The following is a 25379-nucleotide window of genomic DNA, read 5'->3' on the forward strand; positions in this document are numbered from 1 at the left end:
TCCACTGTATCTTCATGAAATTAAAAAAGCCAACAGCCCAGCTTTCATCCCTCTCCTAAAAGCAGTGATTACTCTAGCAGTAAGTGGCAAACAGACACAAAAAACAAACAAACAAACAAAAAAAAACAACAACTAATAAAAGCAACAAGAAAACTCAAAAAAGAGAAAAAACACCAAACTATTTTCTGTGATTTTTACAAAATACAGACCTTGGAGAGGAAAAATAACACATTTACGTATGTTTACAATAACAACACGTACAACTTCTCCCATTAGCTCAGCCATTCCCATCAGACCTCTTTGGATCTGAATGGGCTCAGACGCCAGCTCCTATCAGCCAACAGTACCTTCCCTGAGGGAAATGATGGCTGGACTGATCGCTAGTTCAGTGGAAGATCAATGCTGCTTGCCACAGGTGATGGACTCTGACAGAATCATGAGGTGGTTAAGATCTCAAAGTTTATTTGTAGACAGCAGCAGCAGATTTAACACTGCTCTACTCTCAATATCAGACATAGAACTGCTTTGAGATAAAATGAGCTACTGAAATAGGACAATAGGACTTTTTTGGGTTTTGAGTTAATTCAGGACAAAACGTGTGTAATGTTTTTCTTCCCAGAAGACTAGGTTCAAATCCACTTGAATTATTAAGGTTTATCTTTGCCCGTTGAGACTCCCTAGTTCCAGGAACAACCCAATAATGGATTTGTTTTCCAAAGCACTACATTCAGTAAAACATTAATAAAATTTTAAAGATGATGAAACTAAGGCAGCAACCAGTTTCAAATAATGAAATGAGGCTATGAAGTGCCAAAACCAGACTAACTGATTCCCATTCCAGCCTGTAGCTGTTGCACTGAAGCTTCCCAAATGCAAGAAAAGCAAAAAAAACAAGAGCGGAGAAGACTGCTTGGATCATCAAGAACTGAACTCTGCAACAGTCACATCTCAGCAATCTCTGCCAAAGCAGTAAATAGGTACAAGAGTCTTCCTTGTCATGAAAAACACATAGAAGTATGATGACACTTGCTGTGTTCAACCATCATTTTAGATTTAAAAAGAAATATTTTTCATTTCTAAAATGTAATTTTGCTTCTATAACTGTTCAAAGTAGCACCTCTCCTCTAGCTGTCAGCAGTATTAAATTAAGGTTTATAGCCTTACTGCAGACCAGTTGCTGAGGGAGACGAGTGGAATATTGCAAATCTACACAATCACAAACATGCTTATGTGGATCCTTTCAGCAGGATGCAGTGATGCACACTAATATCACAGCCAAATGCTCGTCTGTGCAAAGCAGGGGTTCCATAATAGGAAATCAATAATTACTACAGGTAGAAGCAGAAGCTTGCCAGGGAAGAAAGTTTTATGTCACAGCACTCTTCACTGTGCCAACCCCTCTGACTCTGCAATTGTACAAGTGCAGCAAATTGTTGTCAAGGAGATAATTTCCACTTTGTTCAAAACCAGAGAAGCAATAGCTCAAAAACTCAAAGCATAAGCAGAACGTAATTGCACACAAGCACTTGCTGCGAGGGAGAGCAATAACACTGGCCACTCATAACAGATTTCCCTAGAGGGGGACCTAATGTGGATAGAGGCAATCCAGCTTTCACTTCTATGCAAGTAAAAGGACATCAGTGCAGTGCTGTCCTATCTCAATGTGTCCTTGAACATCAGTATGTTGGTGGATGCTATGACTCATTGGTGACTTTTCCAGTTGAGTGCCCTGAAGACTGCCTATACTTAGGTGCTTTGAAGTCCAAGGGGATGGAGAAGAAGCAGTTCCTTACTCGTGTGCTAGGCTGTGCTTCAAGCCTTGATAAACTTCAGTGAAATTATCCCAGGAGCAAAGCTGTTGAAGGTCAGTGGCACTGGACATCAAACAGAGCCTGAAGAAGAACTCCTTTCTGGAATCTCTGTCTCTACCAGAGGCTATCTGCTAACCCATAAACACGGTGAAGACTTATGAATCAGGAAAGATTATAGAAAAACAAGAACAAAATGACCCACAGATGTCAGAGAATAACACAGTGACTGGCTCCATGTAAGCAATACACACTGAAGACATCATTGAAAAACACAAGAGATGACACTGCAATTCTAAGACAACCACCTGCGTTTCAGGCACTCTTCCTACTGTCTTGTAGCATGCTGAAACACACTTTGGTTAATGCTCTCCATGCAAGAGCTGTTTCCCAAACAAATACCGAGGTGCAGAGAGAGTGGTAAGAGTTGGTCAATATTATTACTCAGAATTACCATGCCCTGAGGATGAGATGCCTATAGGTTGCTGGCCACGGTGAAAAAGCTAGGTAAATATTAAGCACTATAAAAACAGCTTTTTTTAAAAAAAAAAATAATACACTAACATGAATTTTAATAAAATTATTGCTATGTGTAAAGATAGATCAAGTAGATAGAATATGTCTTCTGGTAATGTGTCTCCAGGTTTTCTTTAAGATCTTTGTCCTTCAACAAGTAAACCACACAATTAAACAACTCTCAGAGGATTTTACACAACCACTGAGAACTGATAGCCCTTTGCACATTTCTCAAACTTTCTTTTGGCCATAAAGTTGACTAGGTGAGATCTAAAAGGTGTTTTACATGTGTCTAAACTTAAAAAATAATTTGGTCTTGATGTATCAATTTAAAAGACCAAATAATGGTTAACAGTTTTTGTATGCATTTCATGAAGTGTTACTTCTGAGCATCGGTGTATGGGAACTGCTGAATCACAGCCTGAACCTCTGATTGACCATCTGAGGCGAGCAATGAGTTAGCCACGGGAGCACAGGTGAAGGCAATTCTCCTATGCTACCAGAAGGGGTGGAGCCTGGCTCCACCTCTCCTAGATCCTAGATTTAAGTGCTGACTGCCTGGAGATCGTTCCTCATGGAGAATATTGTGAGCCTACAATACCAGTAAGCATTCTCCATTTATTGTCTTCCTGTTGCAATAATCTTGCTTAGCCTACCTTTCCTGTATATTTCTTAATTATAACATCTGTATATTCATTGATTATAGAAGTGGCCATCTTTGTGAGGTCAGTCATTTTAGGGGGCACAAGTTCTTCTTGATTTTTCACTTGAGTCTACAGTTTGTTCTGAACATTCACCTTCAGCTGCACATAGTCCCCTCCATGGTGTCTTAAATTATATTGAGTGCAAAGGTATTACACACCTGATATATATAGATATATCTGTGTGAGTGTGTGTGTGTGTGTGTGTATTTACAAAGAGAGCAGTTAAAATATCTGACCTTCAGCCCTCCTGGGTCCTTCCTTTAGGGGGATATGGAGGCAGTAATAATGAATGTCACCATACAATTGTTCTCATCACTGCAGCACTAGGACGTAACTTTTAACACATAGGGAATCTACGCTCAGAAAGTTTAGTGAAATAACACCAACAAAATCAACTACTCTGGACTCTGCACTTAAGTCAGGAAGAGACATGCCATGCCTCCATAGCAAGGATTTCTTGAACAGCAACAGGACTCTTATGCAGTAGTAATTACAGTAAAGGCTCTCAACCCTACTTCCACAATGCTCTTCTTTCCATTTGACATGTAATTACCACTGCTTTTTAGTTAGTAATATAATTTTAAACAGTCTTTCCCTGTTATCACAAAGATGATAAAAGAGCCCTACTCTAGCCTCTAAAATGGATAAAAATCAATGATTCACTGCCCAACAGGTAGTAACACAGTCAAGAAGGTCAGAGGCCTCTGCATTCATAGCAGCCAGGTCTTTATGGATAACAGTCCCTGCAGTCTCTGAAATATTTTCAGCAGAAGAGTAAGAAAACTAAGCAAACCAAGAGTTGGCAAAAACAAGGTGGCAAATCCGGATTAACAGCCCTTTATATGTGTAGAAGCTTCAGTACCTGCAGTAGCAGCCGACGTTTTCTCCATGCTGCAATTCATCCTACTTCCATTTTAGTGCTCTCTCCACTTTAATCCAATGATAATTCTGCTGGGAAGGTCTATGGACGCACCTCAGTCTTTGTCAATTGAAAGGTGTATTACAGCAGCCATTAAGCCTCTTCCAGGTAGATCATGACTAAGTTACCACTTCAACCATGGAGCATATCCTCAGAAATAAAAAGCTTAGCATTCTTTTTGCAATATGCAAGAAAGGAAAGAAAGAATCAAATAACCAAGAACTGTACTCAAAACTGTCAAAACACAGCTATTCAACTTTTTTTTTTTTTTTTTTTTTTTTACGAGTTTCAAACTACCATTCTATTTGGTTGTGTAGGAGCCTTGAATTGCTAGCCAACCACCTTCAAAAATGCTGCCAATCAAATACAGAATCTGACCATTACTCTTAAATTAGCTCTTAGGCTATGACCTTGGGGATATCTCTTCACTTCCTCAAGCTTCCATTTCATTGCCTGCGCCAGAAAGAAATACATCTTGTTGGGATTACGTGGTCTCCTTATTGTTTAGAAGTAGAGCTATGTGAACAGCGTACTTGTTCTTCTGTGCAAGAAAATCTCATTTTTAAGAGCTTATCTAAAATGAAAATAACCTTTGAATAAGGAAAATGTTTTCTAAGCATTAGTTCAAAAGATCTTACGTGACCTGGAAAAAAAATACTCAATCATAGAATGGCCTGGGTTGAAAAGGACCACAATGATCATCTATTCTCAACCCCCCTGTTAAGTGCAGGGTCTTCAACCGCTAGACCAAGCTATTGCTTAGTTTCATTTTTAGAAATGCTTAAAATTTGCTTTATTTTGGATATTAAATCAATATTTTTTTAAAGGAAGAGGTATTAAAATGTATAGCTTTTCTCATCACTTCTAATTTTTCAGTCAAAACACTTAGTAAATTTTACCAGAAATTTGCACATTTTCATCTCACTGAAGTTACATTTTTAACAAACCTAGAATAAAGACAGAGATGCTGCCTACTCCTTTTGTAACATACAGAGGCTCTCAAGTGGAAGGCTGTACTGAGCGTATCAGTAAACGCTATTCACAAGTCCTGAGGGTGGCAGAAGTGCTGGAATCATTACCACATGCTATCACAGCATCTGCCTGAGGAAGCCCTGGGTCATTTGAGCTTGGTCCTGTCCCCTGAAATCTAATCATTCAAACGCTGCACCGACTGAGATGATTATTATTATTATTATTTTTAACTATGTTAACTAGGTTAGCACTGATGTAACTGAAAACATGCTCTCCATTTGGCAAATATTAAAAATGCAAATACTAGCAAAATACAGGTATTACCAGGAACCTCAAATTTGCACAGCAGTGAAACATGACCACTGCTGCTTCACACTGCTTCACATGAGCACTGAGGGCATATTATGCTGCTATTGCTTTTTCACTGAGTACCAGTATGGAAAATAGTTAATGCAAAACTCAACATTAAAAATTTCACTGACAATTAAGGTGACAGATTAAAGTGATCTACATGCAATCTGCAAACTAGTGTGGCATTCGCTGATTAATGCAGTAAATTGGGTAATAACAAATCTTACATGCAATGATGTAAATCACTAACTTCACTCAGCAATATATAGATGGTGTCAACTTTTGATGCTAAGTTATTAATTTTCTGTAGGTGAAGCACTGAGTGTCTATTACAGTCTTAAAATGAGATTATGAGCAGAATAATTTCCAGATTAACAGTGGAGTGTCTGGTACTAATGTAACTGCTCAGTTTTCCAAAATTCAAGTGAAAATTGCTTTTTATTGTGGTGGAAAACTGTAATAGAAACCTACCAGCATCTGAATCCAAGCTTTTTAATGGACATGTATTTGAAGGTAAAGGGATGCTTTATAAATGTGACATATTTCTCTAAAAAGGTGCTCTCAAAAACTCACGTCTCCAAGCTCTGCTTTGATACTTTGTACAATACAGACCTGCTGCTTTTAGAAATTGCAGGAAGGAATGTCACAGAAGAGGCCTGAAATCTAGAATATTTGACCCAACTACTGGAAGCAAGGCGTAGTCCCTCTCTGTATTCTGCAGGTGCTCAGTCAACAGACCCCAACTTCTTTCAAATACAGTCACAAATTCATGAGGTGAAGATACTTCCCTCTACAAATCTCAAGCAGTGCAAGGTTCTAGCTTTAGCAACAGCACTTCAGCTCATCGTTTTCAATGCTAATGAGTTAAACTTGACTGTAACAAGAACTTGGAGTTATTTGTACCTGTTGTACAGGTAAGTGTCTTTGGTTACAGGCAGACACACACCTTCAGCTGCCCTGGCAGGACAGATTATTGCCTACATCTATTAAGGACTGCTTTCCTTTCCGACGCCCAAGGGAAGAGCCACGTGCAAGTACTCCCTAACGTTTCAGACAGGGGAGTCCAGAACAACAGCTCTTACCAACTCAAGGATTTTATGTTAACCTGTCTAATCTCCACCTGGCAGCAGCAATCTGGGCAGGATTTAAATGTCTTACACACTCTTGCTGCCTGCTTAAGGACTAAAGAAGCAAGGCCATGAGATGATGCTGCAACAAGGCAGAGGAGTACCTCAGTGGCTGTGCACTAGTCACTACTACAAAGATGCCATTCTATTACGCAAAATAGTTCTGATTCATAATGATATTGTTATTATTCCTTTCAAGGCAATTTATGGAGGAGTATTTTTCCCTTTATTTTTAAAAGAGAGCATATTGAAAAACATCAGACTTCTAACTATTGTTACCTTAATGGCTTTGAGATCTGTTAGCACAGCTTGGTCTTCATTTCAGATACTCAGCTCAGTTCTGTTTCTACAACTAGGAGAACTGTTAAAAAAAAAAAACAAAAACAAACAAAACAAAACAAAAAACCAAACAACCAAACAGCTGCAGTTATCTGCACATCCAGAGAAAATTCTGTCTCCACACAAGAAATGCACAAGAGGGACCTTTCTTTAAATCAAAATGGAGATTTTAAAAAAAGTGTGTACAGGAAATCATAGTGGCTTTCTCAGAGAGTATTTAAAACTAGTAAAACATAATGAGCATACAAACAAATGAATGCAGGAACTTGCTACAATTTTATACCCAGAACAGAAGTTTTTGTTTTAGATTTTTCCTAGTAAAGTAGACATATTGATAATAGAAATGTAATGGAATATTAATTCCCTGACATGACTCCTAATGGTATATTATGTCAAAGATATCCTGTCAGTTGAAATTTAGGCTAGAACTTGGTGATCTCAGAGAAACGGATTTGAAATGACTAACTCCTGAGTGTAACCAGATATTCATAAAGTAGTCAGAAGGATTATGGTTCAAGGCAAATGCTTCACATAATACAGATCTTAACCTCATTTAGAAGTAACATTTAAGCCATTATTAAGGGGTTGAGTTACCACTTCTGCTTAAATGGAAGAGACACAGTCATTCATTCACAAGGTAAGAAAAACGAGCAAGACAGTGCAAGAGAGGGAACTGATCTAGTGGCAAAGAAGTGATTGGAAAAAAATAATAACATGGATCTTCTATTACCACTCTATGGGAAAGCAGCAAGCGATCCAGTGTCCAAATGCAACTCAATTTGGGCAGATTTTTCAAAAACCCTTCACTGTGAGCTTTCTCATAAAGGAATGTGTCGAACAAAAATCAAAGCTTCTATGTCAGTGATTTTATACGGACACAGAGAAGCAGAATGATCTACAGGATTCCATCAGAAGTCTTTTGGTGTGGCTCTGGTTCTAAGAGAACCAATTTACTTACAACAAGCTGCTTCTGTATCTGCATACTCTTCTGCGTGATTGTTCTGTTCAGAAATATACCTGCTGTTCCAGACCCATTCACCCATTCATAAAATATCTATAGACAGTACTGTAGTTAAAAGCCCAAGTTTGATTATATTTGTAATCTACACAGCTGATTTTTTTTTTTTTTTTTTTTAATTTGTTGGGTTTTTTAAGCCTAGAGAGGATTCTAGCTATGACTGGAAGCATCTTGCCAATGCTTTTACTAATAATGCCAGTATTACACAGTATTCCTGGATAGCACTGTTAGTCTTGAACACAACAGCCATTTAGCTTTTTCAGGGTTTATCCTAAGAGACTTTGAATAAACTGCTGTAAAATAATTACTATAAAAAGATCTATGTAGCATACTAACCAGTGAGCTTTGAGGAAAATCCATTTGTTAAAGATTCATTACCTGACACAATTCATTCAAAAGTAAAGAATCGGTGTTCTTTTAGGAGTTCTGTTAGAAATTCCAGGCTACAATTCTTCAAGCAAAGCACTGTACCTTTTCTGACACTGATGGTGCTATGATGCTAAAGGTAGAATGAATTGATCTCTGAAGTGTCTCTTTTTCTCTCTGCTGATTGCAGATGGACCCGAGAGACTAGCTTTGACATGACACCTGACTTCCAGATACCTGAAGTCACAAAAGATGAATACCATCTTGTCTAACATAATACAACAAAGCATCTGAATGTCTGAACTAAATCTTGCATAGGGAGATTGAATCCTGTGATGTTGTGAATTAGATGACTGGTTTATCATACAAACTTCACTCCCTGACCATACAGTTATGGTCTAGATTGAACTGCTTAGGAATAATCTTTGCAAATAGAAGTCAAGGAGAGCACTTTTTGATCTCCGCTGAAAATATTTTCTGGCCTTTGTTCAAAGCAGCCAACATCAACAAAATTTAGGCCAAAAAATAACCAAAGGTTGGGGGGACAAATTCATTGCTTTTTCTATGCATTCTTTACGAATATTTGGCACTGTGTAAAAGTCACGCAAGCACAGCAAGATTTCTCAAACGTACAGTGAAGCTCTGCCATGCCCAGCCTCTCTGCCTGAGTAACTTTTAAAATGAGTGCAATTTTCTAAAGGGGAGTCCCCAGTGACAGCTCTCAATTATACCAACACAGTTATAGCTTAAGCAATGCCTAGCATTAACTAAAAACTCAAAGCTGACAGCAAGGCTACTCTTTCCTGTTTCATCAGCCAAGTACTTCTACTTAGACTTGTTACAGATGCTCCAGTAAATTCTTGGTTATTATTATTGCTACTAATGGCCTGATTCTGTTCACTGTTTCACTCTCACTTCTAAGATTGATGGAAGGGCCATTTAAAATAGTTTCCATTTCCACCCATCTGATTTCATCCCAGGTGCTGACTAATCTACTACTCACTCACTGTGTCTCTTGCCAAAGGGCTTTGCTCATTTCTACTCATCTACTGCAACTTGCCTTTATGTTTGTACTAAGGTATTTACAATCTCAGTGTAACACACAGACTGGAGACACCTGTGAGTACTGGTGTGAGAGGGCACAGCAATAGGAATACACGGAATAGTAATAAACTCCTCTGTAGTAGTGGCAGAACAGTATCACTGTAGGGTTGCGATGTCAGAAGAGTAAATTTGCAAAACTGACTTTCATTTGGTGGCATCCTGCCTGGTCATGACATGATAATTACCCGACTGGTACAGAAAAGGAATGCACTCTTTACTTCAGATGCTGAAAAATAATTTGAACTAGAGAAGGTTCTGGCTGCTATTATTCTTAAGACACTGCTGATAACTGTAACTGCTAGGAACAGAAGAAGCAAGTAGAAGTACATTTATTATAATTTATGGTGAGCTACATGAAGCCACAAACTAGATGACATTCTACAAATCAACAAATAAGATGAAGACTATATACTATAATGTACACTTATGATGGAGTAATAATTGCCCTAACAGTTGCATGATGAGATTAGATAGGTAGGAATGTTTTATGACTGAAAGGAAAAATAAAGGAATAGGCTTGCCCAAATGAGAGAAATTGCTTGATTTCACTTGGGAGCAGAGCAAGTTGGAGATGCTGTTAAGATAAAATTAGAGGAAAACTGAAGACAAACAGTGTAAGCAGGGAGGACCACACTAAAGAAAAGCAAAAAGCAGATTAAACATGTTCTGAAGTAGAACGTTTTTATAACACGCCACAGAAATTATTATTTTGGATTTCTCATTTGTCTTGATTAGTTGCAATCTATACTTTTAGAAAATACCTTTGGTACAAAATGTATTTTGCAATCTAAGTTTTTAAAAAATGTAACATTACAGGGATATGCGTAACTAGAAACACTGAGCATCAGCTCTAGCATCCTTTACCAAGAAAAACAATGCCAGCTATAATGTAAACCAAACTCTCCCATTGGCTGTGAAGAAACAAGCAATGACAACAAGACTGAAATCCAAAACAGCATTGTTCCTATCAAATTTCTTAGGTTTCTCCTTTTTCCCAAAAGCTATGATAAATACGCAGGCGCAGACCTTCAACCAATGCAATCAAAGCTCCAACAATGACCAATGAGCAATCTTCTTAACAACTTTCACTAACAGAAGATCTACCCAACTAACTTCAGAGTTACTCACTTCACTTTCTTTACTTCATGAAATAGTTCACACCCAATAAATACTTGCATGTAAACTGAGCCACTTGGCATCTCTTTAGACATTCTACTCACTTCTGTTTTGTCACTGATGTGTACCATAGAAGTGCCTGATGAGTTAATGCTACTGCCAAAACTTTACGTTTAGTGTTTCTGAGCTTAGAGTGATAGTTTTCATTTTGGTTTCTTTGGTATCAACTTATTTTCATAGTTATTGCATGAGGTGCATAAGGAGTCAATAATACACACTCTTTAAGTTAACATAAACATTGAGAGTATTACAGAAATATTAAAACTTCTTTGGTTTTATATTCATTCTTTTTTGCACCATATATCACCGTGCTGAACTTACATAAGTGTTGCTTACAGCTCTAAGTGACATCTTAAAAATTCAGCCATAGTTTATAATTTAGGCTTAAGTGCACAGAATATTCAGTACTGTAATCTATGCAAAATCATCTACTTCAGATTGTGGCTAAAAAAAAAAAAAAAAAAAAAAAAAAAAAAAAAAAAATCAACCAAAACAGCTCAGATCCCAGTGCGTCACAATCTATTATTTCACAAAAGTGGATCAATTACCTCTTACCTTCCAAGTCTAAAGGTAACATAGTAGTTGCTTTGTTCAGATTTATAACAAATTAAAAATCCAACACTTACATCATTTTTGGAACAACACGACAAATCTCTCTGTAAGAGCTGACTAAATTATATTTCCTTGTACATCTGGAAAACATTTCCAAACCTCTTGTTTTGCTTATGAATTTGCTGCTACTCCATCAGTCATGCCCCATAGACAATACACTTCAGCCTGGAATGAGACCCAGAATCCAGCTGACTCATTTAAGTGCTTGCAACCTCCCAGTGATACAAAACTTCTGCACTTCAGTTGGCACTTATTTAAAGCAGGAGGGGAAGCGTTCTTCGAATCTCTTTTATGTAATAAAACCTAACAGGTAATTTAAGATCTCTCCATCTGTGTTTGACCTCTCGATCAATATGCCTTAGTACCAGGGCTTTCAAAGGCTCAATTCATAAAAGCAATGTATGCTTCATTTACAGAGATACTCCTTAAAACTGCCTCCACAGCGTATAGTCTTTCCTTTCTCATCTTCACAGGTGGAAGGCATGCCTCAGTGCAATTCAATAATGATGGGATTTTTGAAAACTCCTGGGGGACTAAGGAGCATAGTTCCTGTTAATTTGTGCTCCTAAGTCACTTGGCAGCTTTTGAAAGTTCTCTCTTTCCCCAACTTTTTCCATTACTTCAAAGTAAAGGATCACAATGTGTGAATTTAATGAACTGACCCAGATTCTGATGTGCAGCTACTGGTTTTGAGTTTCCAAATACAGCATAAAGAAGTCTCCTTTGTTCAAGGGGCACGCAGTCCTCTTCAGAAAACTTCACTCCCCAATTATAGATCGTTACATTTTCAAGAAAAAAAATCACCTTTTGCATCTGTTTGTTCTTTTTTTTTTTTTTTTGTCAGCTGGCTTTTCTAGTTACATGTTATGCATTTGATTTGGAATTACAAGGATAGGACTTTTTAACTTCAGTTGTTCTAACACAGAGTGCCTACTTCACTGTATCAATCACTGCTAACACTAATGTGTCACACCTCTCTCACACTAGATACAGCCCCAAACTATTAAACAACGTCTCTGTGGCTTGGTACAGCAATTGGTTTGCTAAGAAAGCTGGTTGAAGTAACCCATGCAGAAATAGAACAGCTGCACAAAGCAAGCAGGACTCCCTGAGGCAGAAAGAGAAAGGTTTTGAACAAGACAAGAGAAGAGCCAGGTAGGTTATTTTAACAAGACTGGGGCAGATAAGTAATGAGACCTTGCAGACAGAGAAAACAAGCTGAATACAAGTACTGCAGAAGATAAACCCTGAGGTGTAGAAGTGCCCTGTGCCAGAATCTAAAGAACATTTCACTGTAGTACAGAAAGCAGAGGAGTTACCCTGTCCTTCGATTCTATATGCACTGCATCACTACAGGGCAGTGGCACCTTAGAATTCAGCACTAGCATGTGATACTCATACAGGCCTTTAAAAATAAGGTTCTTGTTGCTGACATGATCTTGTCTTCTACAGTCTGGTACCACACATAGAGACAATCTTTTCTCCTTGTCCCCTCATCTTCTCATTCTTGTTCTTCACCCTCCAAAACTAATTTTGTTCACCAGTGTCCCCTGCGAGCCACAGAAAAAACTAACTTCCACCTGAACACCCTATGCATTTATTTCTGCATATGATCATTTTAAATATTCATTTTTTTTGCATTTAATCAATTTTCACAGTTTGCTGAATCTCCCTCAGTCTCACTTGGCTTCTCTCCCTGTTTAACATATTATCTATCTAGTTAGTCCAGTCTGGTTGACTAACTGATCAAATTTGACTGCTCTACTAATTAATTGGATTGTTTTTCCCAATCACTTTAGAACTGGTGAAACCTTTAATCATTTCCACCATCTAGACCAGTTCTTCCTGCCTGACAATATGTCATTTGTTTTTAGCATTACTGGTTTATAACCGGCTTTCCTTTCCTCACCTCTTCCCATCTTGCTTATTCTTTTGTTCTCTTAGTTCAATTCCTTCTCACCTAATCATCTCTCTCTTCTGTTCTGACTTCCTAAACCTCCCTGCTGCTGATCATCTCTTCTCAAAGAACACCATAATTCTTCAGTAACATGAATCAAGTTGCGTAGCCATCTTTTAGCATCTGATGAAACCATAACCTTTCCTAGAAAATCCAGGAAACTATAGGCCAGCCAGTCTTGCCTCTGTGCCTGGCAAGATCAGGGAGCAGATCCTCTGAAGGCATATGGAAAATAAAGATGAGCTGACTGGTAGTAACCAAGATGGCTTCACCATGGGCAAACTGTACCTGACAAACTTGATGGTCTTTTATCATGGAGTTACGATGACAGTGGATAAAGGAAGAGCAACCGATGTAATCTACCTGGATTTGTACAAAGCACTTGATACTGGCCCACACAATACCTCCATCACTAAATTGGAGAAAAATGAATTTGATGGATACACCATTCACTGGATAAGGAATTGGCTGGATAGTCACACTCAGAGTTGAGATCAATGGCTCAGTGTCCAAGTGGAGACTAGTGATGAGTGACTGGATCCTCAGGGATTGATGCTATTTAACATCTTCGTAGTCAACATGGACAGCAGGATTGAGTGCACCCTCAGCAAGTTCACAGATGACACAAGGCTGAGTGGAGCAGTTGGTACACTAGACGGAAGGGATGCCATCCAGAGGGACCTGAAGAGACTTGAGAGGTGGGCCCATGCCAATCTCATGAAGTTCAGCAAGGCCAAGTGCAAGATCCTGCATGTGGGTCAGGGCAATCCCAAGCACAAATACAGACTGGGCGGAGAATGGCTTGAGAGCTGCTCTGAGGAGAAGAATTTGGAAGTGTTGGTTGATGAAAGCCTCAACATGAGCGAGCAATGTGCACTTGCAGCCCAGAAGGCCAACCACGTCCTGGGTTGCGTCAAGAGAAGAGTTACCATCAGGTTAAGGGATGTGATTTTGCCCTTCTGCTCTGCTCTCGTGAGACGCCACTTGGAGTACTGTGTCCAGTTCAGGAACCCTCGACACAAGAAGGATGTGGAGCTGTTGGAATAGGACCCAAGGAGGGCCATGAAGATGACCAAGAGGGCTGGAGCACCTACCCTATTAGGACAGGCTGAGAGAGCTGAGGCTCTTCAGTCTAAAGAAAAGGGGGATCGTATAGCAGTCTTCTATTACGTGACGAGGGGATTACAGGAAAGCTGGGGAGCGATTTTTTGTAAAGGCAGGCAGTGACGGGTATAAGGGGAGATGTTTTAAATTGGAAGAGTGTAGATTTAGATTTGATATTAAGAAGAAATTCTTTGCTGTGAGTGTGATGAGACACTGTAACATGTTGCACAGCAAGGTTATGAATGCCCCCAGTCTGGAAGCATTCAAAGCCAGGCTGGATGCGGCTTTGAGCAACCTGGTCTAGAGGGAGGTGTCCCTGCCTATAGCAGGGGGTTGGAACTACATCATTCCAACCCAAAGCATTCTATGATTCCATAGCTAGTAGAAATTTTTATAAATCTATTTAAAACAAAACCTTATGCAAACCTACCCTTTACTTCAAGCAAAATCAGAGACGGCATGCCTTCTGTTACAACCTAGCAGTCCTTTGAAAATAAAGGAGTTTATTAAAGAAAGAGAAAGGGAGGAATAGACTATAATCTACTTACACAATAGATCAGCTCGCAGAAATCTTTGAATTTGGAGTAACACTGGTTTAAAATCATTGGATCATCCATAAATCATAATTGTCCTAATTTCTCAGGTGAGTACTGTGAATCCTATGATTGTTTCAATAAATCCAAGCAATTAAAACATCACAAGAACTAAGTGGCAGCAATTAATAGTAATAAAAAAAAAGTTCAATTTGGGGAAAGCAGATTACAGAGTTCATTTTCCTCCACTGAATCAATGGCTCCTCTGTTGAAATAAGCCTTAATTAAGGGAGAAGGTCAGGATAAAAATCATATACATCATTAAAAAGATAATGTATTGGCCTATTCTTCAAGGTGTTAAAAAGTACTTAGTACCCACAACTGCCAACATTTGCAGGAGGCACTGATGGATTTACAGCATCTCTCAAGCAGCTCCCAGTATCTCATAAGAACAGACATTTCTCTTTGGATAATTAAAGATCTGAATTTTGCAAGTTGAGATTTCTTGCTATTGTTTCCGAACTCAAATCACCTAACATTTTGAATTAGTGGAACCTGCCCACTCTGGTTAAGACAGTAACTGTGTGAGAAACATCCACATTCAGTCTTTCTGTGTCAGATTTCAACCTTCTGACCTTCTATATGAACACATCCATTTTAAACACCTGTTTTACGAGCACTATGACACCATTTAAAACATTTCTTTATACCTTTTTCCTCATCTTAGAAAAAGAAATACACAATCAGATTACTGAGTAAAACAACAGAACCCTAAGTCTCATTCGCCAACACGGTGCCATGACAGACCTATGAAAAATCAAATCCTTTAGATATTCAGGTTCATCTTTCACTCTTTGGCAGGTAGACTGATGTTTTAAACACATTAAATTACTTAACATAATCATAACTGTCTAAATGTGGTTTTACAATAAGTAGGTACTAGCAGTCAGCAACAGAAATGCATAATCACTGATTCATTACTGTCAGAATCTACTCTACTAATATAATTAATATTGCTCCTATATAAGACAGAGTAAGATGTAAATCACTTTACTTTTTATTCCTAGATACTATCACTGAATTTCAAAAAGATGAAAATAAAAAGTGAAATGAAAGATGAGGCCCAAAACAAGTGCTTTAGACTATTTTACTTAAATGGGCACAAACCCACAAGTGAAATAATAATTCCAATAACTCTGGAATTAACTTCAAATGATTTAATTTCACTACAGCCACTACACTCATCTGTAAATCACTACTTTTCCTCCAACATGAGATTCCTAAAGGATTAAAATACTACCAGGTAGAGGTGTTTTTTTGTACCCAGCCTGAAGTCAGAATAATCTCCTTTATGGGAGGAAGAGGTGAATGGGGAAGAAGGTGGTTGCCAATGCAGTTGGAGACAAACACTTTCATCTTAGTATATATTTTCCAAATGTCTACTTAGTGATATTAGATCCAAAGGAAAACAAGCTCAGTCAAACTACACGAATAGCACAGGCCACTCTGAGAAGTATGCAGCCAATCTGCTTTTTTTTTTTTATTTATTTATTTAAAAAATGAGGGATGCTCAGAACTTAAGTCAAACACATGGAATAATTCCCATTGACTTCATTTTACTTTGGATCTATTCCTTGTCTTGTTGACTTCCTTAACTGCAGCATTAACATCAAAGGCAGTTCTCCAGTTTCACAAAAATGAGCTGGGTAGGTCATGTTAGTATTATGGAATCGTAGAATGGCTCATCCTGGAAGGGACGTTAAATCCCATCCAGTTCCAACTTCGTCCTGTGGGCAGGGCTGCCACAGACCACCTCTCAGGCTGCCCAGGGCTCCATCCAACCTGGCCTTGAACATCTCCAGGGATGAGGTACCCACAGCTTCTCTGGGCAGCCTACACCAGTGCCTCACCACTCCAAGTAAAAAATTTCCTTCTAAAATCTAATCTAAATCATCCCTCTTTTCGTTTAAAGCCATTCTCCCTTGTCCAATCACTACCATCAGTCCGAATACAATTTGGTCTCTTTCCTGTCTGTAAGTTCCCTTCAAGTACTAGAAGGCCACAGTGTGGTCTCCTCAGAGCCGTCTCTTCTCCAGAATGAACAACTTCAGCTCCCTCAGTCTTTCTTCATTGGAGAGGTGCTCCAGCCCTCTGATCATCCTTATGGCCCTCCTCTGGACCCTTTCCAACAGCTCCACATCTTTCTTGTGATGGAGGCCCATGCATGGACAGAGTACTCCATCAGGAGCCTCATGAGTGCAGAGTACAGGGGAACAATCACCTCCCTCACCCTGCTGACTACTTCTCTTCTGTTGCAGCCCAGGATACCGTTCACAAGCGCACACTGCTGTCTCATGTCAAGCTTTTTGTCCACCAGCACCCCCAAGTCCCTCCCCGCAGGCCTGTTTTCAATGAATTCTTCTTCCAGTCTGTATTCATATTTGCAATGGCTTCAACCCAAAGTGCAGCACCCTGCACTTGGCCTTGCTGAACCTCATTAGGTTCTCATGGGCCCACTTCTCAAGCTTGTCTAGGTCACTTTGGATGGGATCCCTTCCTTCTAATGTATCAACTGCATCACTCAGCTTAGTATCATCAGCAAACTTGCTGAGGGTGCACTCAATTGCACTATCTATGTAATTAATAAAGATGGTACGTGTTGGTCTTGAGCCTCAAATAGAGACTAATACTTCTGAAATGAAGCACTAAGTATTTTAATGTCTACTTTTCAGTTTTTATAACAATGGACCCATGTTGACTCTGCTCATTGTTTTGTTTACTATTCTCAGCAGTGGTGGAACTCCAAACCAAAGAAAATTACATGTTGGGTTCCTGCTGAAAGTACAGGTCCCGTAATTACAACTGAGGAAATAATAATTCATAATTTAGTTGCCTCATAAATTTTCTGCAAACATCTTACAATTTTTACTGAGTTTTATTTATTTAAAAACTGTACAAAAATATAAATTATTAATATCTAAGTTAGCTGTGTGTCATGACAAGGGGATATGGTTTAGCAGTGGGATATGGTAGGTCAGGTTAATAGATGTACTTGATGATTTTGAAAGTATTCTTCATACTTGATGACTCTATGATACTATTTCTTTGGTCTAGAAGAGGTTAACTTTTCTAGGTAGTATTGCAGTAGAAAGCATCAGGAACTCATTTTGGAAAGATTCTCACTGGTATCTTCCTAAGCTCAGCTAACCACAACGTCCTGACAATTAATTTATAAGACAAAATGCAGAAAGCAAGTATATATGGGAAAATGATAAATATTCAGTTACTATATGAATTCACAAATACATAATTAATTTTACTAATGATTTAGATACATAAGCAATCTTGTTTGAAGAAAAAAAACCAAACGTATTGATCTACTAAGTTAATTCATAAGTCTGTTGCTAGACTATTTATCAAAAAGAATCATGGAAAAAATCATAGTTCTTCATATGTTTCCAGCCTGTAATCTTTACACTTCTTTCACTATCTCTTTTCCAAGTAAAATTACCTTTAGGTCTCCAAAACCTCTCTCTTTTGACAATTTCTTTGCTTTGGATCAATGCTTTTGCTTTTAGTATAACCTTAACTTCAACTTTCAGAAATTTGCATGAGTGTTACAGCTAGAGGATCATTACAGAACTACTTACCAGCACGGAAGGTAATGAGTGTATTTCTATGTACTTTTAGTATCTCCTGAAAAAGCTATTGCTGAATGGACAGAAGCATTAACATAAGAAATCAACAACACACATTCTCTCCCCACTTCAAAATAAATACGTTTATGTTGCCTACTAAGATTGAAAACCTTATAGCTAAGTGCTTTCTCTTGGACATGGTGAGTGTCTGAAATAACCATTTTAACAGCCTCAGAGCATCATTAAACCTTTAACATGTTTTAGAAGCATTTGAACTTCATGCTCCTTACTTAAAAAGTTACTTGAATTGGTAAATCAAATACTGCTAAGTAAAACAACGTCTTGTAATTTACTTGTGCTTACTATTAAGTACTTTAATTAAGACTTTTGGAAATAAGTTAGCAAACTAATTAATTTACAACAGCAATAAAAATAGAAAGAAACCCATTAAATATCATTAATAAGTCGATACATTACTTAGGAAATTAGCTCTATTTTTATTACTAGAAATTACCATCAACTATCAAATGCCACTGTAGCAATTATTTTACTTGTACAAAGAACAAATTTGTAACTTACATTAAGTAGGTGTATTTCTTCCCTGATTTTTTTTTTCCACCTATGGATTACTGCACTTATTTAAATAGTAAGTTGTAAGAAAGAAAATTAGACAATCAATAGTTTAGGTTTTAGACACTGACAAGCACAATCTGCTTAAGACAATAATAGAAAGTCAATTGGATGTAGGACCAAGGGCAATGCTACCTGTTAATTGGCCTGATCCCAAACCTGTATAATTTCAAGCAGCATTTTTATTGATAACAGGAGTTTCCTAATCAGAATCTAATCCCCTGCCACAGGAAAACTTTCTATTAAAAAAAAAAGGTATTAAAATCATGAATCCATGTAAGATGCTAAAATATCCAAGACTTGATGGAGTGTATGAAAATAACAGTGGTGATGATGTATAGCAATGGCAAGAGATGCACCAAGCACAGTTACCATTCATCCTGAGCATTAAAACCAACAATGAAATAAAATCTATCAATTTGCATGGGTTTTCATTTTTCCTATCAGCCTAACCTGATCAAGACTGATTGTATATAGGAATTGGATAATGTGAAGATATTCAAGCAACAAATCACTTTGATTTTCTCATCTGTTGAATGAAAAAGAAAGGGAAGCACAGAGAATTAGGTAGAAATCTATTTCTAATCAATATTTTTTAGCTAGATGGGATTTCAATCTTGAATTTTTGACTTTAGAAATATAGAAAGCTTCAGGATCAGCACCAGAATTCTGATTTGTTAATTTTCATTCCAAATATACTTCTATTTTTTCACTTCAGATGCAAAAATTCTATTTTTTTTCTTGATAAAAGAACTCACAAAATGGAATTCTCCATGCTCTAAAGCAAACTCCAACCCCAAAACTCCACCTTATTCATGCCCCTATTAGCATCTAATTTAGATTCAAATCCATATTCTACCACGGAAATAGCAGCCTAATTTCGTAAGAAAATGCCCCTTGATTTGTTTTTAAACTGTATACAGGTCTTTAAAAGGCTTAGTAAAGTCAGGCTGAAGGGTTATTACTGTTTCTCAGATGTTTCTTTCCCAAATTCATGTGTTTTAGACTCTTCAGTGGCATTAAGGTATCCTATTACCTAAACTGCCTAGAGCCTCAAACAGCTAAAGAAAAATTAGATGTAGATGAATCTTTTCATGTAGCTTTCCCTATTTCCCAAGCCTCAGGTGCTACCTTGCTTGCCCATTACTACTTCCTTTCTAATAAGTGTGCACAGTACCACATATTTACTTGCATGCATAACACTCAACAGTTTCGGCTAATGGAAAAAATAATGTGGGTTTATTTCCTAGTGGTATAATTTATATACCTCGTACTGTAAACAGAGTAGAAGAACCATTTTAGCCAACTGCTAAAAATCTGTAGATAAAAAAGGACATTTGGTCCTTCTGTGCTCACAATTGACTTTAACAGCCTCAGCAACTGAATTCTGTCATCTTCAGAACTGCTTCTTCTCCTGCAGAGAAAGATTTGGAGGATACTGCTAGACAAAAAACTGAATATGAGTTGTCAAAATGCTCTTGCAGCCCGGAGAGTCAATTATAGCCTGCATCAGAAGAAGTGTGTCTAAATGATCTAAGGCAGCAATTCTCTCCCTCTGCTCTTGTGAGAATCCACCTGGAGCATCAAAAGTTCAGCGCTGGGGGTTGGAGCATCTCTCCTATGAAACCAGGCTGAGACATTTGGATGTATTTACTCTAGAGGTGGTTCCAAGGAGACCCTCCAGTACTTAAAGTGGATCTACAGGAAAGATGGAGAGTCTAGTAACAGGACAAGGGGTAACGGTTTCAAACTAAAACAGGTAGGTTTAGATATTAGAAAGAAATTGTTCACTTGAGCTGATGAGGCACTGTAGGTTCCCCAGAGAAGCTGGAAATGCCCCATCCCTGGAAATGTTCTAGTACAAATTGGAAAGGGCTTTCAGCAACCTGATATACTGGAAGGTGTCTCAGCCCTTGTCAGGGATTTGGAACTGGATATTTCATGATATTTCCAACCCAAACCTTAGTCTTCGTTTCAGCTGGGATAGGGCTGTTTTTCTTCATAGTGCCTGGTATAATGCAAAGTTTAGGTTTTAATAGAAAAATGATAGCGCACTGATGTTTCAATTTGCTGCTGAGCAGTACTGTACAGAGTCAAGGCCATTCCAGTTTCTCAGCTCCTACTAGTGAGGGGCTGGGAGTGGGTGGCAGGACAAGGAACTCAGAGGGGGTGGGATTGGGACAAAGAGATATTACCATATACCATATGACATCATGCAGAAGCAAAGTTTCATAGGGAGTAAGAGGCTAGCTGGGCCTCTTTTTTTTGGTGAGCAATTGCTTGAAGTCATTTGTTAGATGCATTCAGACACACACACACGCACACACTTACATTTGTCATAACAATTATTCTTTTTCTTTTCTCTGTCTTAGTAAATAGTTTTATCTCAACCCAGAAATCCTACTTCCCCACTGGGAAGGGGGGAAAAAGCAAATGACTGTGGTGTTCAGCCACCTGCTGGTTTAAACCAAAGCACCAGCCCATGGCAGGGATTTGAAACTAGATGATCTTCCCAAACCAAAGTATTTTGTGATTCTATGATTGTGTGTCATGTATTGGTGTGAGCTTCTAACAAAAGTCTCACTAAAACATTAACCTTTCACTCAGCAAACAGTGCCCGTCTTTCACCTAACCATCACTGATGGCTCTCCTTCAGGCATTGCCAAGCAAAAAAAACGTATGTATTTTCACAGCAGCTGAACATCTCCCATAGCTCATTGCTATATATTGGGAATATATCATATTCCCAACAATATTTGGGAATTTCAATGATTTCTGTCCTATTTACTTTGTTTTGCAGAGTTGCAACACTTCATTTTCATCCTCACAGAGATAACAAGATGTGTTTTGTATGTAACCAGAAAAGTAGGTGCATTCTATCTCAATTTGCCTTGCGCTTCCAGCACAAAGTCAAGCCATTCATTGTTGGGGCCTCGAGATCATCTTTACATACGGACAGTGCAATAAACCTCTTAATACAACTTGCCGTTGTGAAGAGCAACGTAAATAACCAAAACCGCATATACTCTCCAACAAGTCTCCCTGTTCCAGAAGGCTGAAAAGGAGAATGTGTAGCTCTGCAGTATTCCAAGTAAATAAAAATGACAAAAAATAATGTGTTAAGTGCTAGAAGTAATAACATTCTTCACCGACACGCCACCTAAAGATTTCAGTATGATTCACAAGCTCCATAAAGATGGCAGAACTAAAACGCAGGTGCTTCTGACACAAAGCACTAAATTTACATACTTAAATTGATAACTAAGCTTGTATTTAAAAAGGTAACTCCCATTAAGGTTGTCCATTACTAAAATTTCATGCCCTGTATTGAGCTCTTTTAGGGGTAGTTCTGCAAGAACTGCTTTGGAACATTTCCAACAAAGCATGCATTTTATAAAACCAAATTCATGATAGTTGTTTAAAAAAAAAAAAAAAAAAAAAAAAAAAGACTCAAATTATTACCAGGAACATCCATACAATGGCTTGCAAGATATCTTTCTAGGCACCAGTTACCTGTTCTATCTTCTGCAGAAAGTGGAGTTGTCAGGATATGCATCTGGCAAGCTAGGAAGAGTACTCGTCTGTGTTTTCCAAAATGTAATTTCTCTAGAATTTCTTTCCAAAACAGGAAAAAAATATCTTGGTTCTTTCAAGAGGTGAAAAACTTCTAATACAAGATTAGCAAAACTATTCCCTGGAAGGTATCCTACTTTTTGTTTAAATGACTGATCTGACAAGAAATTTTAATTCTATGAAGGTTCTTTAATAGTCAGAAATTATGGTCCTCTCCTAAAAGACACCAAAACGTTGTAAGACAGAAACAATAAAATAAGGTACATTACCTGCAGTGCAGTTCTTCATTGCAAATGAATCCACAGCTGCTATGCTCTTGTTCCCATTAGCAATGTACTCCAGTGAGATCCGAAATGGTTTCTCTATATGTCCAACTCTTCTTTGAAGCAGCACCCATCTGCTCTCATCATGCAGCGAAAGGAAATAACAAAGGAGAAGAGTGATAAGAAAGGCTACTTTACAAGGGCAAAAGCCTCCAGAGAAACAGCTCCACATGCTTATAGTATGAGTACACACAAGTATACTCATACTATAGCCCCACCACCATCCTCTCACAGTGCATCTCAGTCAGGGACTCCCCTCCCAGGGATTTTGCAAAACCAAGCTTCTAAGCACCAAGATTTCAAAAAAGCTAAATGTGGAAACCCCAGCTAGTGGCTCTTCTATCACACTTTGCTCCTGAACTTCTTGCAAATGTCACCTACCATTTCAAGTAATTTTCTTAATTTTCTTTGCAAAGCAAGATGTGAAATTTGTAGCATGCATGCATACCCCTCTCTAAGTATCACTTCCCCTGCTTCTTGTTGGCAAGGACTGTTACAGTCAGACTCAGGCTATGAGTCAGTCTCAAAGGCTTGCACTGCACTGCTGGTTCAGGTAACATACAGGAAGCACGACAACTAAAACATACCATTTCTCCTGGCTTAATTTACTCTCTGAGATGTGAGAGGACAGAATGGGCTTGCTTTCTCTAATGTCCATTTTCTACTGCCTAATCAGCTGGTTCTGCAGCTCCATCTGAGACATCTTGCCAGCTAGCACAAGAACTGCACCTAGATGCTCAGTTACATCACCTCTGATTTAACATCTGACTACTCTTGTGCCCAGTAAGACATGTCTAAATACAGGTAGTAAAAAATATAAATATTTGTCTTTTCCTGAATGTGCTGTAACGCTTATCTGCCTGTCAGTTTCATTTTAGTGCCTAGTAACACTATAGAGAAGATTATTCTAGTAGTTACTGAAAGATATTGCAGTCAAAGGTCACAGCCAGTATAGGTTCATGAATGAAGTCCTGTTTAACCAACTTAATCTACTTTTACAACAGGGTTACTCACCTAACTGAACATGGGTAGACAGAAGATGTAATTGTTTGTGATTTTACAAAAGCTTTGATGCAATAGGTGAACAACTAGCTGAGGGGATATGCTCAAAGAATTACATTAAATGGGGTTACATCACATTGGTGACCAGACATTAGTGAGGTTACCCCACAGCTCCTTTTTAGGGCCAATTCTCTTCAGTGTTCTTATAAATCTAGACATTGACCTCAAATGTGTACTAAGTAAATTTACAGATGATACATGAACTGGGAGGAGCTGCTGACTCCCCCAAGGGTAGGGAGGCCTTGTGGAGAGATCTAGACACATCAGAGAGCTGTGCAGTCACCAAATGCACAAATTTAAAAAGAGCAGTGCCAAATTCTGTACCTGGGATGGGGTAGCCCTGGATATACAAGCTGGGGGATGAGAGCAGCTGGAGAGCTGCCTTGCAGAAATGGATCTGGAGGTGAGGGAAAGGCTCTGCCCCAGAGGGCGGGGGGCATGGCGCAGGCTGCCCAGTGGGCACGGCCCCAGCACTGGAGCTCCGGGTTTTGTTGGGACAGCACTCAGCCACAGGGTTTGGGTGGTGCTGTGTGAAGCCAGGACTTGGGCTCAATCCTTGTGTCCCTTCCAACTTGACAGATTTGACAATTTTTAGGAATGAAATAACAATGGTAATGCTCTCTGGCCCATTTAACTTTTTCTTTTTTTGAACTGTGCACAGGCTGCCAGTAAAAACACTTAATGGCACCATTTGTGAAGGGATGCCTTCCAACAGGAAGCTTCAGCAGCTACAGAATGACCATCATCCATTTCACGCCAGCTTGTCTGCTGCCTGGTCACTCACCATAAACACAGAGATGAGAAATTCTCTGCGAATCCATTCAAGTCATTACTAATCTACTTCTTCATTTTTCTTTTCTGTTACATGAAAAAAACAGCACCAAGCAAAAAACCCATCTCTTAGCATACTGTAACTGGAGATAAACTACACAACAGGTAATTATAAAGCCTACTACAAAGCATCTTTTATTGCTTCAGCTGCAAATTTTAAGATGAGAACAAAAACTTACTGCATTTCCTTAAGTTGATTTCAAGGACTCAAAATTGAGCATTTTTGAGGAATACTGGTTTTTGTTAATGTAATTGGTCAGGGCAACAAATTTTCCGTTGCTCTTTCACACTATCCTCTTGAAACATAAATGTTTCCTTATCAAGTAACTCCTATCGTTCTACTATGTATTGGGTTATGTGTGTTCATCTGTGTGTCTCTCCCTGTCCTTCCCTCACTGAACCATCTGCACCAACAACTATTTGTGCCTGCTACAAGCAAGGATCAATACAAAATCTCTAACTCTACACCAGTAATAGCTAGGAGACTTTTCTGTGTCTCAGCAGTAGTAGACACATTCTTTTTCTCAATAGAAACACAGCAGTGTCACTACACCCTGTTCAATATGACAAAACTCCCATCAGGCAAAGAAGCTGCCAACAGGTATGTAAAAGACCTAAATAAAAGTACTAAGCAAGGGTTGCAAAAAAAGCCCTGGCAATACTAACTGTTCAACTTTTATCTGATGAAATTTGATTTTTTTTTTTTTTCCCCTGTG

At 38.5% G+C, this 25379-nt stretch overlaps 1 protein-coding gene across 1 annotated transcript in view; it reads right to left on the bottom strand.

Annotated features, from left to right (window-relative positions):
• The window catches only part of ALK (ALK receptor tyrosine kinase), a 291809-nt gene that overhangs the window by 79304 nt on the left and 187126 nt on the right, over positions 1–25379 (bottom strand). The window contains exon 5 of the mRNA XM_085218861.1: positions 22717–22844. Coding sequence (XP_085074987.1) covers positions 22717–22844 — 128 coding nt within the window. The remainder of the gene's footprint in view (positions 1–22716; positions 22845–25379) is intronic.

The sequence above is a fragment of the Meleagris gallopavo genome, chromosome 2 (assembly GCF_905368555.1).
Source record: "Meleagris gallopavo chromosome 2, MGAL_WU_HG_1.1, whole genome shotgun sequence".
Lineage (NCBI taxonomy): Eukaryota > Metazoa > Chordata > Aves > Galliformes > Phasianidae > Meleagris > Meleagris gallopavo.